Source organism: Carassius gibelio, chromosome B3, assembly GCF_023724105.1.
Source record: "Carassius gibelio isolate Cgi1373 ecotype wild population from Czech Republic chromosome B3, carGib1.2-hapl.c, whole genome shotgun sequence".
NCBI lineage: Eukaryota > Metazoa > Chordata > Actinopteri > Cypriniformes > Cyprinidae > Carassius > Carassius gibelio.
In genome coordinates, this window is record NC_068398.1 from 6,603,257 (window position 1) to 6,623,256 (window position 20,000).

Sequence of the window (20,000 nt, forward strand, 5' to 3'; positions counted from 1 at the left end):
CCCCCTTCAGAGACCCAACATTCACAAAGACCGCTGAAAACACACTCAAGGACACACACACGAATGAATGGGGACATGCATCGGACTTCTGCTGCTTCATATAAAGCTAATTATAGTCCCTGCACACCCGTAATATGACATTCATTCATTTAGCTGATGATTTGATGGAAAACACCAAAAAAAAAAAAAGCTTAATATGCTTAAAAACAAGTCTGATTATAATTGTACACTGTTAGAATATTTTACATTTAAAGTCGAGCTGTGATGACATCATTATAATATTTGCATACTCGCATTCTGATTGGTCTTTATTACACTGCAACGATGCTGCTTTATCGTTCAAAGGTCAGTGCGATTCTTTTCTTTTGAAATAAATTAATACTTTCATTTAGTAAGGACGCATTAAATTGATCAAAAGTGAAAGTAAAAATGTTTATTATGTTGAAAGAGATTTTGGTAATTTAGAAAAAAAATGCATCTGTTTCCAAAAAAACAAAAAAAAAACAATATATATATATATATATATATATATATATATATATATATATATATATATATATATATATATATATATATATATATATATATATAAATATATATATATATATATATATATATATATCAGCACAACAGTTTTCAAAATGTATAATAATCATTAGAAAAAAAAGAAAATGTTTAGCCTGAATGCAATGTAATTTGCTTTGGATAAAAATGTCTGCTAAATGCATAAAGGAAAATGTAATGAGAAATGTTTCTTGAGCAGCACATATACATACATGTACAGCAGATTCAAATATAAGACACTTAAATTAAAAAAAAAAAAAAACATTTTACAACTTCACAATTTTTACTGTATATATGATCAAATAAGTGCAGCCCTGGTGATGCAGAAGATACTTCAATAAGAGAAATCTTACTGACTGATGTAGAAGAATATGCTAGATCCATTTTAAGGGTTACTATAGAATCAGTTCAGTTTGAAATCCTCTACATACTTGCAGCACTGAAATCAATAGATTCACAGCGCTCTCTGACGCCTAGTAAGTGCTCTTATGTGTTCATTCCTGTCTGCAGTCGATAAAAAAACAACATGCATGCTGAGCACATCACCTCATTCAAGACTAAACCACAAAAGCACACTATTCTAATCTGTTTCTCAGCTTGTAAGAGGTTTATAATGCACTAAAAGTGTAATACTGTGCCCAAGTATCAAACTAGATCACAAATGTATGGTTTCTATACGCTCTGGGCACTATTACAGTATTTTAACATTCAAAACAAGACAAAAACACTGGGCAGAATGTGAAATAAAGCATGAATGATGTCGTACATACAGTACTGTGGTTATGTGCAGATTCTCACTGTAAAGACATGCACTCACACATAAGCAGAGGCATCAATCAAACGCTGTGTGTCAGTAACAGATGTTCTGTGTACGGCGCCCATCACACACACGCGCACACACGCTAATGTGATTTCACTACAAATTACATCACTGCAACACTGTGTGTGTGTGTGTGTGTGTGTGTGTGTGTTCAGCAGCAGGTTTGTCTGTGTCTCTGATGTGTTACACTTCATTTGAGCCCCACATTTTCCGCAGCATCTCGCCCTCATGTGGTCACATGACCACAGGGCCGTTTACACGCTGTTATCAGAATTAAGACCAAGACTACTGACTAAATCAACTCATATTTCATGTATTTTCCAGTCATTATTCCAGTTTCAGGTGTGCATTTTTGCTATTTATAAACTTTATACTTAAAACAGTACAATTAAAAAGTGAAAATCTCCCATTGATGTAAAGAGTGGAGCTGTGATGACATCATTATATTATTTGCATGATGCATTCTGATTGGTTCTGATTCTGACTGGTCTTTGTCACGCTGCAAAGATGCCATTATTTTAGACAACTATTCAAAAGTTTGTGGTTAGCTCTTTTTTTTTTTGAAAGAAATTACAACTTTTATTAATTAATAGTGATTGAATTGATAAAAAGTGACGAATACATTTATACTGGGGCAAAAGATTTATATTTTTAAGCAAAAGCTCTTGTACGTTTTGCTCATCAAAGAACCCTGATTAATCCTGGTTTTCATAAAATATGAAGCAGCACAGCTGTTTTTAACACTGATCAAATAAGATTGTTTTTTCTTGAGCAGCAAATCAACATATTAGAATTATTTCTGACTAGTCATGTTCAAATTCATTAATGCAAGATAAAAATTTGTTTCACTTTTTTGAACTTTTCCCACTTTGTATGTTTTGTTTCTCCCTCTACATTACTTCATGTATCATTATGTACTGTATGTACATTTAAAGTAACCTCGAGGTCCTCTTATGAACAAAACAAAAAAAACAGTAACTTTAATTCTGCACCGGGTGCACTACTGAGCAAGTTTACCCTGTCAGAAATGCCATATACTGTATACAGAGCAGATTTTGTGATGGGAACATCAAAATGCATTAGATTACAAGTCATGCAAAATAGTGTACATGTTTTGATGTCATAACATAGTATTGTGCATGAAAATATGTCTTTATTAATTAATAATTTGCACTTAATCATAATTTGAGCAAACGGGAATAAAAGTTGTTGGTGTTTTACTACCACTAGTGTTAGCTTCACCTGGAAATGGCAGTGAATTTTATGTATAGGTAAGATTTTGGTACAAAAAGACAGATTTTCAATGAGCCTAGAATGCTTTTTTTTTTAAAGACATATCTATTTAAAAACTGAAAAAACTATTTTTCCATCCCCTTATGCTCTGTTTTTAAAAATCTGCTTCAGAGATGGAGAAAGTGATTACATTTTAATGAAAGATCATAAAAACGGATTGTTTTCTTGGGAATAACAAACACGGAATAATTCTTCACAATAAAACCAGAAGCATGACACTAGCGCCATCCCAGATCCACCAAAAAGACCTTCTGATGCCATTTGGCCCGCCAGCTCAGCCCACATAACAGACACACCGGTGACAGTGTGTGATGAGGAGCCGCAGGAGCTGACAGAGACACAGACATCACCTGAGAGACAGACAGAGACCGTGAGAGGTGCTGCACTGCAGATGCTGCAGGGCCAGAGCAGGAACATGCCGCACCATTAATCACTCCCAGAGAAACAGAGAGAGAGAAATAGAGATGGAAGATGAGCAGAAATACAGGACACAGCGGTGGAGGAAGAGAAGGTGAAAAGTGAGCAGGCAAACAGCCAGAGGAGCGGAGAGATGAGACGGAGGAGTGAGCGCTGGGGAGGATCCTGTTCACTCGCTGTACGCTGAGCATCATCAGTGCGGCCTACTCACTACTGCAGTCACCTTGATTCCTATAGCGCTTTATACCACACAGATCGTGTTCCAGCTTCACAATGAAGCAAACCTGATCAAATATGAGGCTAGTCCAAGCTCTACAGAAGACTGTAGTGTCTTCATTCAGCTCAGCAAGTGTGTCAGTGTTGCAAAGTTCATCAACATCCACACTACTGAGGGAAGAGCGCTTGCAGTGAGACGTCAGACACATGTGACTGCATTTATGCTCCGAAGCCTGTTGATCTAAAGGATTCTGATCGAAAGCTTCACGTGAGTTGTGGAGACAGATATTATTGTCATTACACAACAAAGCTTTTCATAATTACTTTAACTTTTAATCATACAGATCTGGAGAGATTTTACGTTTCTTAGTTTGCAAATGTATAATAATGTTAAGGTTTTATGTTTGTTCTCAATATGTACGTTTCAGCATCTATTCCAAGCAACAAAAATACGTTTTTTTTTACTTGTTAATATTATGCACCTACACCTTACTAAGAGTCTTCATATTATTATTTTTTGGACTATAATTCTACAGATCTGTAGAGATCGTATGCATCTTTCTGTAAATTATTCTGTTAATGCATAATAATATTTATGTTGTCAATGTTGTCACTACATCCATATTGAATGTTTTGTCATCTATCCAAATGTAAAAAAAGCAAGCTGTAAATGTCATTCTTTTTCCCTCATAATTTCTTATTTTTTTAAAGACTATTCCAAACTATATAAATATTGCATTTGAGTATTTGAGCCTTTAAAGTTCAAATGTGAAGTTGCATTGAGTGACAAACTGATGATTAATATTTGAGTTATCTCGAGAAAAATCTGGGATAGTTATTGTAACGCTAAATTTGAAGAAATCTAATAGCAACAATCACTTTTTTTCAGGATAGTGCAGGGTTCCCTAGCACTTGTGGTTCATGAATTGATGAACAGCTAATAAATAATGAAAAAAGATCAAATTAAAATAAACTATTTATAAAAAAAAATACAAAATATAAATAAATGAATACAAATTTAAAATAACAAATCTAAATTCTATTTATAAATTAAATACACGTACACATGTTTTAAAATAAACCACAAAAATCGAAATAAACGCTTACTAAAATAGATGAATGTCTATGTCTATTCATGAATAATGAATAAAGTAAACATGTTTTATTATTGAAATATAACCTTAAAATCTCATGAGGTACTTCAAGTGAATATTTAGGTCAAATGCACAAAAAAAGTCATAACTAATGAGTAAATATCCGACTGTATGTCACCGCTGCTGTATTTTTTACATTTGAATATCATCTATTTGCTTTAATGACAGCTGTTAACAAATTACATATCTGTCAAATCCAGCTTCTTTGCCTCCTTAGCTTTAACTCTTTGTGTGAATTTCATAACCAAAAACATATACATGCAACTACGAGAGGCAAATATTCTGCTGACACACTCGGACTGTAAAAGGGCAACGGATGGTTTGAAATCTCATGCTGGATCTTTTAAGTTTTGAGGATTGGAGTGTGAGTCTCATTAACATTAGAGTCCATTTGTAGCAGATGGTTTCTCATCCATCTGCTCTCAGACACACCCTGAGACACATCACTACACAACAGAAACTAGATCCCCTCAATATCAGCTCTCTCTCTGTCCATTAGCACACTGAAGCAGCCCGGCACACATTCCCTCACTCGCCCGGCGTGTGTGTGTGTGTGTGTGAACTACAGTCACTCAGAGTGTTTGTTCATGCTTCAGGAGCTGAACACCAGACATCTGCTGTATTCTGCTGCACAAAGTACAAGAGAAGCCAAAGAAAACAACTGCAGATTTACTCAGTAACACACACAAACACATACAGTACTGTGCTACAGATACAATATGGATGTATGGATGGATGGATAGGGGTGCACCACGCTCTAATTAGAGGACGCTGTGTGGGAAAGTGTGAGGATTTGTAAAAATCAGCAGCTTGTAGTTTGAGAACACGCTGTTTATTAAGGCACTAAATATACCCCTACTATCCAGTGTGGGGCGTCTTCACACAGACCGACTCCACATCACATCCGTCCAGCGTAAAAACAGCACACACTCTCTCCGTGACCTGCTGCTCTCTGCCACAACACACACATTCATCTCCGGCTCGGACGCGGCCCTTGATTAGCTCCATAAACTCTCCAAAAATTGGTCAATACCCCATAACACTAATGTCACTCTGTGCTCCCATTTTACAGCCGTCCGCACGCGCTCACACAGTCACTGCAGCACCGCAGGGCTTCACTGGCCCCCGGCCGCACCGTATAAAGCAAATTAAACAGCTTTACGACCCTTAATGGAGAAACGCTTTTGAAGGAAAACACTGAAGCTGATATGACTTCATCCATCTCACAGCAGAGCCCCCTCACTCACACTCAGAGAGTTTAAACAGATCAGCACTGGGAGTCTCTTTCAACTCTTTGATGTGCTAGGAAATATATTGTAGATCAAAACGTCTTATTGAAACTACAAAAGCAGCTCTCATCTGAACATCTGCAATATTTTGACATCACACAGATGAAGTCCACAGAAGTGATCATTATTCAGTTATGCATAGCAGTAATAGCATGCTTTGTGTGTGTGTGTGTGTGTGTGTGTGTGTGTTTATTTACACACAAACACACAACTGTTCAAAAGTTTGTTTAGTTTTGTTATACATATATAAATGAAACAGTGACACACTGCAGCCACACACATAGTTGTTTCCACTTAATTATGTTGTAATAAGATGTTATATCATTAAAATCACATATTTTATCATAATAACAGGACATAATGTTTTTATGACATGTTATTACGTAAGAAAAAAAAGTAAATTTAAGGAGAAAAATGTAATTTTATTGGCATATCATGTAATCATACATATCATGAGAAAAATGTAATTTTAACAATAAAATTGTCATTTTAACATCATTCCTTCTTGTTATTACGAGAAAATGCAACACTTGTCTTGTTTTAATGGAAAAAACGATTTAAAAGAATAAAAAATAATAATATTTACAGACATAAAACATGTAAATAAAAGCTCACAGCATTAAATGTGTAATGATTATTAAACAATTATTAATAAATAATACAATATTATAAAATAATACTGAAATAACACCTAATGCTATAAAAAATATAAAATAAAATATTAAATGATTGATTGATTGATTGAAAGTCAGACCTGTTTACAAATCAGACAAACATAGTATGAAACAAAGTAGATAAATCATAATCCAATTGTAACCCTATCACATCTGCATCCTTATCAAACGTGTGAAAACAACAGGCAACGAGCAGCACTGAAAATACTGACTGCAGTAAAGTCTCAGAAACTTAAAGACACATTAGTCGTGATGAAGCTGATGACTTATGGATATTAAACCACTGAACTGCTTTTAGCTCCTATTTCTTATTCAAAACAGGAGGCTGGAGTTTGTCCTTTTATTAAATAGTCAATATCCTTTAGTTTATGTTATGGCCATAACCCATTAAGATGATGATCTGTTTATCTGCTCTATGCTAATTAGGCAAATAAAAAACAGCACTCAAAACGATTAAATTCTGCATTAATGTGCCACTGCCAAGTTTTCACATTGTTTGGTAAGACATAAACATTACACAGTAAGGATGAATGGGAGAACTTGTCTTTATAATCGTTTAACCCTTGTGTGTCCTGAACTTTTATTTTTTTAAATCATTTTAGCTGTGCTAATGCAAACAGCATACATTTTGTCAAAACTGTGCATTCGCATTAGAATTGTAATATGCCATTCTCATTTCCTTATATAAATCTGTTTCACACTAGGTAGAAAAATAACTAATTTCGATACCTAAAAGGACAAAAAATGTCAACTAAAACCCATTAAAATTGCATTATTTTTTCCTAGTATGATTTAAGCATAACATCATGCATTCCTTGTTAACTGTTATTTCTATTTATTTTATTTTTAAATCTGACACTGCACAAAAATAATAATGCATCAAAATTCATGCTAATCATTCCAAGTCAAATCCAAGACCGTAATAATCCAATAAACAAACAAATTCTGCTTAGCATTTAGCATATGCCAAATAATTGATTACATTTGTTGTATTTTCAAATCAGCAACAGTGGCATTACATAAACAAATTGGCATCAAAAGGGTTAAAATCCAGATAATGAACATATTTTGGTAGCTATGATCAGGACTGTAAGCACAAAAAAAAAACAAATCTATGAGTAATGAGCAACGAGTAACTTTTTAAAATGGACTCTCGAGGGTTAATTTTATATATCAGACGCTGGTGTCTGTTACATTTTGGCTGACACTTCTTTGTCTGGTGTGTTTGTTAAAATCACTGTAACACATTATGATAAATCTGTGCCGATGTTATCGGTCCCTGTGGAGGGCCGAGCGCTGGGCCGGACTCGACATTAATGGCCCTACACCAAGATGGTGGATGGCGATTAATATCTTTAGTGATGTGACGGCTGGCAGACATTAGACTCTCTCTCTCTCTCTCAGTGTGTATAGATCGGTCTGGCCCGCTGTGGTTTAGGGTATGCATGAGAATCTAATGACGGCAGGTGCGATCGCAGAGGTGAGCGTCTGCACACAACTCCAATGTGATTTCCCCTGAGCGGCCGTCGCTCTCGGTGGACGTGTATATGAAAATCTCGCAGTGAGAAACTGCTGTTAGCGGTTAATCAATATGAGGCAGGTGCGGCAGCTGAGATGTGGGCAGAGCCGCCGGTCAGAACACAATCATCCTCTAATCTCATTCCACTCACACCCTGAAAAATCACCAACAACCAGCCACATGGTAAAAACACAGACAATTAATGGTGTTTAACCTCCGCTCCTGGAACGGTGCTGGAATCTAGCGGATTTCTCTAATGACGCGCTGCTGTGGACAGGACAGATGAGGAGTGTTTGGGGCACATCCTCTGGGAATCACTTGGGATTGAGCTGGTGTAATACCAGTTCTTCAGTGACCCGCTATATATACAGTGGGTAAGGAAAGTATTCAGACCCCCTTAATTTTTTCACTCTGTTATATTGCAGCCATTTGCTAAAATCATTATTTTTTCCCTCATTAATGTACACACAGCACCCCAAATTGACAGAAATACACAGAATTGTTGACATTTTTGCACATTTATTAAAAAATAAAAACTGAAATATCACATGGTCATAAGTATTCAGACCCTTTGCTCAGTATTTAGTAGAAGCACCCTTTTGACCGAATAAAGCCATGAGTCTTTTTGGTGAAAGATGCAACAAGTTTTTCACACCCGGATTTGGGGATCCTCTGCCATTTATCCTTGCAGATCCTCTCCAGTTCTGTCAGGTTGGATGGTAAACATTGTGGACAGCCATTTTCAGGTCTCTCCAGAGATGCTCAATGGGGTTTAAGTCAGGCTCTGGCTGGGCCATTCAAGAACAGTCACAGAGTTGTTGTGAAGCCACTCCTACGTTATTTTAGCTCTGTGCTTAGGGTCATTGTCTTGTTGGAAGGTGAACCTTCAGCCTTTGCACTGAGGAGAGGTTTCTGTTGGGCCACTTTGCCATTAAGCCCCGACTGGTGGAGGGCTGCAGTGATGGTTGACTTTCTACAACTTTTCCCAGTTCCTTTGACCTCATGATTCTCATCTGCTCTGACATGCTCTGTGAGATGTAAGGTCTTATATAGACAGGTGTGTGGCTTTCCTAATCAAGTCCAGTCAGTATAATCAAACACAGCTGGACTCAAATGAAGGTGTATGATCAGAAGAAATGGACAGCATCTGAGTTGAATATATGAGTGTCACAGCAAAGTGTCTGAATACTTAGGACCATGTGATATTTCAGTTTTTCTTTTTTAATAAATCTGCAAAAATGTCAACAATTATGTGTTTTTCGGTCAATATGGGGTGCTGTGTGTACATTAACGAGGAAAAAAAAAGAACTTAAATGATTTTAGCAAATGGCTGCAATATAACAAAGAGTGAAAAATGTAAGGGGGTCTGAATACTTTGCGTACCCACTGATTCATATCACATTCACACACTCAAACAAGACACACTGTAATTGAGAGACATGCAGAGAAGCAGTTACAGATGTTCAACCTGCAGTTTGACCCCTTAGAATTCATACACTTCTAATATTTACGTACAGTAAATCATATTCTTCATAAGTGTTAGACACTATATCACAACTGAACTACATGCAGGTTGTTTTACAGGAACTATTAATTACACAAATTAACAAAAATTACTCCATTCATTCATTCAGAACAATAGATAGAACGATATGATGACAGATAGATAGATAGATAGATAGATAGATAGATAGATAGATAGATAGATAGATAGATAGATAGACTCTTTCTGTCTCTCTTTTATCTGATCAGCCTCTCTCTTTCTCCTCTATCATCATCATCTGTTGTTCCTCAGTAAAGCCTCTGTTCTCGTCAATTATTCATCAGATTCAGAGCAGGACACAAACACCACACCACACCTCCCTCTCTCTCCCTCTCTCTCACTCTCTCTCTGATGAAGTGCAGCCCATCAGGGTTGAATCTGATCTGGTGTTTTGTCTCAGTAATGTCTCGTATGACTCCATCACCTGAGTGTTATCTCTTCAGCAGATGGAGCTCCATTCAGAGAGATTAATGCTGCTGCGGCGGGTTCGAGCCCCTCCGAGGCTCCGCCAGCCCGCATACACTCGTGCTTGTGTGTGTATGTGTGTGAGCGAGAACAGCAGGGGACAGAGAGCCCAAGGTGTCGCCCTCAAACTGAACATCTGTTTCCTGAATAAATATTCTAATGAGGAGCGAATGCACTCAATTCCCATACTGCACTGCAGTACTGCCGGCTCCCCGGGGACAGCCGGAGAGACAGGTAACACCTCACACCTGTACACCCTTCACCCCTGTCTCTCTCACTACAGGCTCAATGGGATTCTTTCACTGAAAATCAGTGAAAATCAGCCGGAAGCTGGACACGGTTTTCCGAGTATTAGTGAAAAATAAAGTGAGGAAAGCTGTGAAATGACACAAATGGCAGTCTGGGAATGATTCACTGAACAAAACATGTGACACAAATGAAAATGCTCTTTAGAGCTTCTTCGGCATCCAGATTTCATTCGTATTTTATCAGAAACACACAACTTGTTTCTGAAACATCATTAAAACATTCAAAACCTCAGCTCTACATTTAGACTGATGCATCAGTGATGTTAAACACAGTTGGTTTTCTTACAAAAACTTTATTGATCCACTTTATTGATTTAAATTCTTAAAATGTATTAACTAGAATTGATCGCAATAATTCAGATATAACCGATAAAGTGCATCCTGGATGATTTTACACTCTAGTGAAGAGGAAGAAAAAGATTCTTTGGATCAAAAAACTTCATTCAAATATGTGTGTTGCTTGCATTTTTGTTCCATCAAAGCAATTAAAATCAATAAACTGAATCAATAAAGCTTTGTGTGAAAGCCAAATGTTTTTTTTTTTTGTTTTTTTTGATCAATCCATCATTTGGCAGTCTAAATGTAAAAGGCTTTGATTGTAAAGTGCAAATCATTACAGAGTGTGCTGTATGTTGAGACGGCAATGCATTTCAGAAACAGGATTGTTTCGTTTTCCGAGGAAAATGTCAGTGGCTAATGAAATGTGAAATGTGAAAAGTGTGTGGTGCATCTGATCTCTTAATCAACCGCAGCAAGACAAGATTTAAAAGAATCAAATACTGCAGGACAAGGACAAGACACGTGCACGTAACTTTAGGAATTAGTGCTAGATCACATCAGAAACTACAGAAAAACTGACTTTATTCACAGATTACAATAAAAATAGCCAGAATGGCGTTAAAAAGTGAATAAATAAATAAATAAACAGCAAAACAAAACTCATTTGTAGCTCACTGAGACTGAATGAAACACATCTGAGAAACATGACAGCGATGAACCAGATGTTTCTACCTGTGGCACAGAAACACACTCTTGGATAGATGAGGTGGTTTCTCCTGAACAGAAATGCAATCGAAAGGAGCTCACAGAGAGACATTTGCTGAGTTTTTGCAATTTCTCGACTGAGAGAAAGAGCCTTGTTCTCACGGACGAGATTCAGAAGAGATTCATATTTCCCTAAATCATCTATAGAAAAGAAAAACCACACAGGAGACTTCACTCAGGTCTCAGATGTTTCTCCAAGACAGAAGTGAGATTGAATGGAAAGCAAATGGAGCTTTATGGTCTCCTCCATAGAGTAGTTCCAGAAAAGATCTTACATTTTATTTCAGATTTTAGGAGAAACATCGGAGACAATGTTGATACACAGAAACGTACTTAATTCCCTGAGAACAGAACAGAAACCGAAAAATCCCATTCAGGATCTCACTGATGTCTCGAATGTTTCTCCAGGACATCAGTGGGACTGAAAAAGACTCAAAAGTCTACTTTGGAGTTTCAGAAAACATCTGAGTTAAACCAAGAAACACACGAAGCTCCTTGAGCTATGAAAGAGCGATTTATAATAAAAGACCGAGATCTCGACTCAGAGACATCAATGAGATGGAGACCAAATGGAGTCGACTTTGGTTTTAAGAGAAAAATGGGTCAGTGCTGATACCAAGAGAAATAGAAAGTTCCCTGAGCAATAAAAGAGCAATGACACTTTCCTAAATCACCTTTAGAAAAAAGCTCACAAATGGTTCTCCGAGTCACCAGCAAACAGAGTTGCCTCCTTCGCACATTTCATGTATAGCTTCAAGAGAAATCTCAATGATATCCCAAACTCTGCAATCAGAGACCTCAACTTAAACTCAAACATTCCTCATCAAATGATTTAAAGCACTCTTCGCTCTCGTTTTATAGCTCTGCACTCTTTCTGGACGACTCGTTTAGGTCTGTTTCTGATTCATTTTAGGCAAAGCTGAACACTAAACAATTCCCATTCTTCTAAAACTCCCTGTCCAGAGCGGAAGAGCAGAGTAATTCACAGCTGACCCAACACGAGTAACACAAGCGCTGTATACTGTATGAGAAGATCACGACACACTCGTGTGTTTCTCCTGCGCTTTCACATGCCACGCTCCTCATACTCACCCAAAAGTACATCATCATGTCAGCCGCACAAACCCTCTACAGATGTTTTCTCTCTCTGGAGTTGAGGACAGCTGGATTCTCCTCCCGTCTCCTCCACACTTCTCTCCTCCTAGACGCCGCTTCTGACTTTTCTGATGTTTGGAGGTTTTCTCAGGAAACACGGTGAGAAGCGACGTCAGGGTGCCTGATGCTCTTTTACTCCTTCTTTGCTCTCGTCTCACAGCTGCTTTACTTTACGACTGAGTCTGAAGCAGGATAACAGCAGCCTCCAGCGGGGAGAGAGAGCGGGAGTGAGCGAGCGAGAGAGCGAGGGGGTTTTCTCTGATGACAGTATTGATGGCGGATGTGAGTGAACAGACTCTACCCACAATCCTCTCAAGATACGCCATACGAAACCCAACAGCCACCACAAACAAACAACATGAAACAAGGGTGAACACAAAGACGGAGGACTGAGCCGTGTTTCTTTCTCTGTCATGTACAGTACGTCATTAAAACTGTAAATCTGTGTCTGTGTCATTACAGTAGTGGAAGTTTTTTTTTTTTTTTTTTTTTTTTTTGTGTGTGTGTGTGTGCATTAAATAAGTGCATTTTTTTATTTCCCTCTAATAGACTTGTTTTAAGACAATTAAGCACATTTAAGGTAATTTTTCATTAATTGTTATGCAGAAATATGTTTACTGTACAAACAATACATAAACAAAGTATTTAAATTAGAAGCATGTATTTAGAATGACTTTATTTGTTTTTGTTTTTCTTTATGCCAGCTGTAATAAACACAAAAATAAAATAATAATAAATGCAGTGCAGTAAAAAAAAAAAAAAAAAACACACACACACCTACATTAAAGAGATTGTAATGGGAATCACCTTTAAAAATCACCGGAAAAAGTTCAAAGCAAAACTGCAAGAAAAGAGATAAAGAGATTTTGCATGAAAATGTGTTTAAATGTCACAATGAAAAAAAAAAAATTCCTAATGGTCTCCAAAAGACGCTGTACTTTAATAATAATGTTGTATTTAATTTATTCTTTTTCTTTTTTCTCTCAGATGGTTGGGATGAAATGTGACCCAGATGTGTTATCACAGGGATGGGCCCTGAAGTCACTTCAATCCTTTCTTTAAAGAGAAGCGCAGAAGTACATGAGGAGACGCTGTAGTATCACTGCTGCGTCAGCACTTCTGAAAAACAGCTCATCAATATCTGCCTGCAAGAAACACTTTCAAAATGAAGCCCACAAACCACAGAGAGAGAGAAACGCTGGCCATCTCCTCACACACACACACACACACACACACACACGCTGGAACATCATCTGACTGCTCGTCTTCTCCAAGCCATCCGCTCATTTAATTGGATTTTTATCTGTGGTCATTTTTTTCTCTCTAGTATCTCTCTTAGACCTCTGAGGAATATTATTAGAAATGATAATTAGACTACAAGAGGTAAAAACACACATGTAACGGGATACACTGGGTGCAGAACTGCACTTGTCTACGTTTATCTCTCTCTCTCTCCGCCTCCCTGCTGCTGTGAATAAGCAGGATAAATAAACCAGTTGTTTTCAGTGATCTGACTGAAGACTAATCTAGACACGCTCCAGTCTGATTCCCTGATTCACATTCTCTTACTCCAGTTTGATCTTCCACATATCGCGCCTAAAAACGCTTGGAAAACGCTAGGCGCGCCGCTTTCTCTTTCTTTTCCAAAGCGCTCGGGCAGTTGCGCCCCTGAGGCGTCTGCCTTTACTAAGCAACCATGACGTGCTCGCTTCATGAAGACTCGGACATTTCAGCAAATGATAAATGGATTTGCGCAACTAAAAATCTCTTGCGGTAGCTCTGCTACTAAATTTATTTCAAAATGGCAATCCGTATAAAACTATGAACAGCTGTTCCTTCATCTTGGCTAAGCTTTCAACTTTGTTACTGGAAAGGATGAAGCCGATTGGTTAGTTCTTGTCACATGACCCGCTGTGCGCTTGCTGCTCTCTGAAAAGTTGAGATGTTTTTAACTCGATGCGGTGCAGACCGAGTTGCTTCCATTATGAGCGTGCATGCCGCGCGCCTACATTGGAAATAACTAACTTGCGCGCGCAAAAGAAGCGATATGTGAACGGCCCCTTAGACTGCTCCTTTTATTCTAGTTTGATTCTCTCTCCAGATTTTCTAACTCTAGTCTGAATCTCTGACATTGGTTTTATTCTTAGGATCTAGTTTTATTGTTTGACTCTATTTTGATTCCCTGAACCTGATTCCCCTCTGACTATAGTTTGATTCTGTAATTTAATCGATTCTCTAATCCGAATCGCCAATACTCGTCTGAATCTCTGACTCTAGAGATATTTTTGGACTAGACTCTACTAAAAATCCTCATTGACTCTTTGTCGAAGGATGTTAGCACATTTGATTATATATTAGTATATTTGATTCTTTAACTCTACTTTGATTCTTATAACCTGAGTCTCTGTCATTAGTTTGATTCTCTCGTCTGTTTCTCTGAAACTAGTTTGATTACTTAACTCTAGTGGGATTGTTTGAGTCTGAATCTGTGACTCTAGTTTGATTCTCTGACTCCAATTCTTCTGACTGTCTCACTGTGATTCTCTGTCTCTAGTTTGATTCTAATTTTATTCTCTGATCCTCTAAAATAAACCTCTGGCACTAGTCCTATTCTTCAACTCTAGACTGATTCTTCAACTTTGAACCTCTGACTCTAGTTTGATTCTTTGACTCTTAGGGTGTACTCACACTAGCCAGTTTGAACCGTGCCCGAGTGCGTTTGACCACCAAAGCGCGGTTCGTTTGACGAGTGTGAGTGCTCCGAACCGTGCCCGGGCGCGGCTCGATTAGCCGGCCCTGGCCCGCTTGGAAGAGGTGGGCCAGAGCACGGTTCAGTTGGACTCGGGCGCGGTTCGCATGCAGTGTGAGCGCTAACCGTGCTGGAGCACGGAAAAGGACGCGTTGCATCACGGTTTTGCGACGCTCCAAAACCAACATGGCAGGGAAAGGGTCGCTTTGGTCTACGACAGAGGTGCAAAATGCATAAAAACTAAAAACTGCAAAGTCCTTGCTGCACTTCAGCTGGTACCTTGCAAACATCCTCATACGAGCAGCACGATTATGTGAAAATTTTCGCGCCACTAAGGCGACACATCTGTTTAACAACAGGCTGTGAGAGGGCTGTGGACCAAACGACACAAAATTATCCACAAAGAAAACAGAGCGATGGACTCCTTTGTGTTCAGAAAGCGCCGCTCTTGCTGTTTATCCTGAAACCGTCGCACCATAATGACGTAAGCGTGCTCCGGCACGAATGCTGAAACCCTATATGTGAGTGCAGGCCAGAGGGGGAGTGGGGAGGGGGGACAATCGTACTCGGACCCGGTTCATGGCAACCGTGCCTAGTGTGAGTACACCCTTACTCTTCACTATCTCTGATTCTCTGTCTGTAGTTTGAATCTGAAGTTTGATTCTGATTCTTTAAATCCGAACAACTGAAACTCGTTTGATTGTTTGACTCTGGTCTGTTTCTTCGACTCTATTTGATTCTTTGACTCCAGTTCTTCTGACTCTGATTCTCTGCCTCTAGTTTTATTCTTGAATTTGATTCTCTAAATGAAATCTTCAACTTTAAATCTCTGCCTCTAGTTTGATTCTTGAACACTGAGTGTTGGAGAGTCATTTGCTCAGTGGGTAACAGGTGATGATCTCTTCACAATCACCTGCTGCAACTTTATGAATCACACCTGTTCTTTCTCTCAGGCTCGGCAAACAGAAACACAGAAACATCACACACAACAACACACACATACACAACATCGCATTAACCTGAATGTGACACACCTGCTCCACCACACACACACACACACCGCGGCACTCGGACTGTGACTGAGCACTGAGTGATGTCATCAAGTCAAGCACAAATCCACCTGCTCATATCAATCATGATCACACAAACAAACCCCACTAGACACACACACACACACACACAGAGCGCATCTCTCACCCGCGTGCTGAAGAGAGGAAGTCCTAATCGGCACAGGTGATCAGTCAGGAGCCTCCCGCACTACGACTTACACACACCACCTGACCACAAAACACACACACACACACACACACACACACACACACACAATAAACACTCAGCTATTACTGTACTGAAATATCGACTTTGTTTCTCCCAAAATCCTTTCAGAAAAACACAAATCTGCTTCTCATTTGTCATTTCTCTCTCTCTATATAAAAGTTTTACACTAACTTTATGAGTTCTGACGACACATCTAAATTTCACCCCAAAATGTGAAGGAAAAATACTAAAGTATTATTAAAATAAAATCTATTTTTGAGACCAATTAAGATTTTTTTTGCACTGATTTTCACACAAATTCTCATTACTTTAACACATCTAAAACATCTTCCTTTTTTTGTAACTTCAATTATTTTCCAAAGGTGATTCTCCGATTTTCATTCTTTTAATGAAGTAGTTTTTTAATGCTTCTTTTTTTTCTGATTACAGTTGGTACAAAGGCAATACATCCATGATTCATAAATGCTCATAAATGGATTAAAATTTGTGTTGTTGATATTAATGTATGCATTCATTCATTCATTCATTCAATTCTTGGTTAAATCTTATGCTGCAAAATATCCTAATTGCTCCAAAACTGGCATCACATTGTGGAAGAAATTAAATATACTCTTGCAAAATATATGCAATAAGAGTAAAGATCTGTGTTTTTCGGCATCTTGAGACTCCAGAAAAGACACATGTGAGAAAACCAGAGTCTTTTTCACAAGACAAACACCAGAGAAGTTAAGATACGGTATGAATAGACCTCATGCGTGACTTCTCTTTCATTTGCACACGTTTACATTTAACATTTCCAAAATTCTGGAAGGTTCAAATATGCGTTTTTTGTAATTGACTGTAAGGTTAAGGATGATTCCTCCAAACCCTCACAGAAACCTCTGCAGATCATTTGATTTTAAGACCAATAAATCTCCAGGACAATCCAGGACAATCTGAGAGCCTTTTTAACTAGCGATGACACACTAAATGTTATTATGATATTTCACTATATTAATGAGCACATTTGGCCTTCACTAGTGTACACACAGAGAAACACATGCTTGCGTCGACAGCACATATATTATTTAAGAGCCAAACAGCCATTACAGAGGTGCTGGTGCCGTTTGCCAAGAGTCACTGTGTCTATTACGCAACGGACACACCATCATCATCATCATCAAGTGGACCCAACCATCTCCAAACAAATAAAAAATAATACGAATATAGAGAGTCTCGCAGGCAGCTCTGCTCGAGTCCTTGGGTTTGTGTTGTTTCATGTGATGCATGTCTGTAGACTTTTGTCTCATTGCACAGACTCCACAACCTCCTGCACTGACTGCATCAAATATTAACACTACGATTAAACGCTACACACACACACACACACACACAGAGAGAGAGAGAGACTGTCGATGCTTGTAGCTGCCGCTGTGACACACACACACAGTTATCCGAACTGAAGGTGCAACAGATCAGTTCTTGAAAAACAGACTGATGTATTGAGAAAACACAGACTCAAATAATGTCAATAATTGTCTATTTTCTTTTCAGTGCTATAAATGCAAAACAGGAACACGTGACATCTTGTATGAATTACTGTTATTGTGTTTTTGTTTTAAGAAACATTTGTATATATTTAAATATTTGGAAATCATATTATAATATATATATATATATATATATAGAGAGAGAGAGAGAGAGAGAGAGCAAACATATTTATAAACCAGAAGACAGTAGGGGGGAAATAAATACAAATCACAAATCAGCTGAAAGACCCAAAGTCATCTGACAATGATACTGAATCATGATGTGAAATCATCTTCACATGTTCAGTCTTTAAATGACACATTATTACTTACATTTTCTTCTAATGCACAACACAGTATTATAGAAATGGTTGCAAATTTATATTTATGTTTAGGCATAATAGACCCACAGATACTACTTTGAGAAATAACATCAAAATAAGGAGATTTTAAGTCCCAAGTATGGAGAAAGTAATCTGTTTTTGAGCTCAATCTCACAATTTGACTTATAAATTCCAGCACCTATCTGGTCAATCATCCACTGAGTGTCAGAAAATGAAGCAATTTATCATCATCGTACTGATAATGAATAAAATCACACAGTGAAAGAATCTGACTGTAAGTGAACTGATACAGGATTTTCATTAGTACATTACTACAGTGAGAGAAAACACAAATAACACTTAATAACTCTGTGTGTGTGTGTGTGTGTATGTGTGTGTGCGTCTGTGTGTGTGTTAGTGTAGCAGAGAATGGTTCATTTACTTGATGGCACGCGTTATTAAAGCTGCAACGAACCTATTCTTTTGTCCTTCACTCTCTGCTTCCCTCTTTCACCAAAAAAAAAAAAAAAAAAACGGGAGCCAAGGAAACAAGCATGGAAACATTGTTCTGTCTGCACATACAGTGGAATAAACTACTCTTCTACTTTTAATATTTCTCTCACTGTTTGAATATAATCATAAAAACACTCATTAGTTCACATGCATAATGCAAACCATCACAGGAGGGATGCATATCTGTCATAAATAATTATTAATTTGATCATTAGCACCATAATCACCATCATCTAGATGAAAATTCACAGAAATATATATAAATAAATAAATAAATAGATACAGTTATGTCCTGTAAAATAAGTGAATATATATATGTATATATATATATATATATATATATATATATATATATATATATATATATTTTTTTTTTTTTTTTTTTTTAAATATATGAATTAATATAACTGAAGTGGCCGCAGCACGAGAGTGTTTGTGTTTGGTGATGATGAACTGATCAGAGCTTTTAAAGAGACGAGGATGTTTACTAATCAATGATCCTCCAGCAGATTCACTGAGATGCTGTGCATTGATTTTCGGCTTTTTTCATTGTCCCCATGAGCAGAGGCTAATACATATATATATATATATATATATATATATATATATATATATATATATATATATATATATATATATATATATATATATATAAATATATATGCCCATAATGTGTTAACAAAATAATAATAATAATAATAATAATAATAATAATTCCACTTCACAAATGTATTATTACATTTGAATTGCACGCAATGGAATGAAGTTCAAAGTGCTTAAGATCTGTGTTGTAATCTACTCCAGCAAACTGAGGAAGCTGCAGAAATCAGTTCAGGACTGAGGGAAGAAACTCCAGTAGCTTTATAACTGGTCTGGACTCATTTGTGTAAGTGAAGCGCAGGAAGAGCAGCCAATGCATTTCTCACTGCAGAAACATTTCTTCAGCAGAGCAGGACTCATTCATGTCTGGAGAACACACACTTCAGACTCTCAGATCATCACGAACACTGACTATATGAGCAGTAATAACAGCCATCCCTGACTCAGAGACAGAGAAAGACACCAGACAGCAGCTCTTCATTACTTCTGTTCTCTGAACACCCTCATCAGCCAGAGGAGGAAGAAGCAACAGTTCATTAGAGAGAAAACACACCGGAGATATCAAACA

General features: G+C 37.6%; 1 protein-coding gene across 7 annotated transcripts in view; it reads right to left on the reverse strand.

Annotated features, from left to right (window-relative positions):
- Window positions 1-20,000, reverse strand: part of rbfox3b (RNA binding fox-1 homolog 3b) — a 209,978-nt gene that overhangs the window by 70,417 nt on the left and 119,561 nt on the right. Inside the window, exon 3 of one of the 7 annotated variants that reach the window (XM_052552222.1) lies at window positions 16,408-16,487. The exons of 5 other annotated variants lie outside the window; for them this stretch is intronic. Coding sequence is in view for 1 of the 2 variants with exons in the window: in XM_052552217.1 (XP_052408177.1) it covers window positions 12,399-12,416 (18 nt within the window). In the remaining variant the exon portion in view is untranslated. Of the gene's footprint in view, window positions 1-12,398; window positions 12,908-16,407; window positions 16,488-20,000 lie in introns of those variants that run through there. One more of the 7 variants, XM_052552217.1, reaches the window with a different exon arrangement.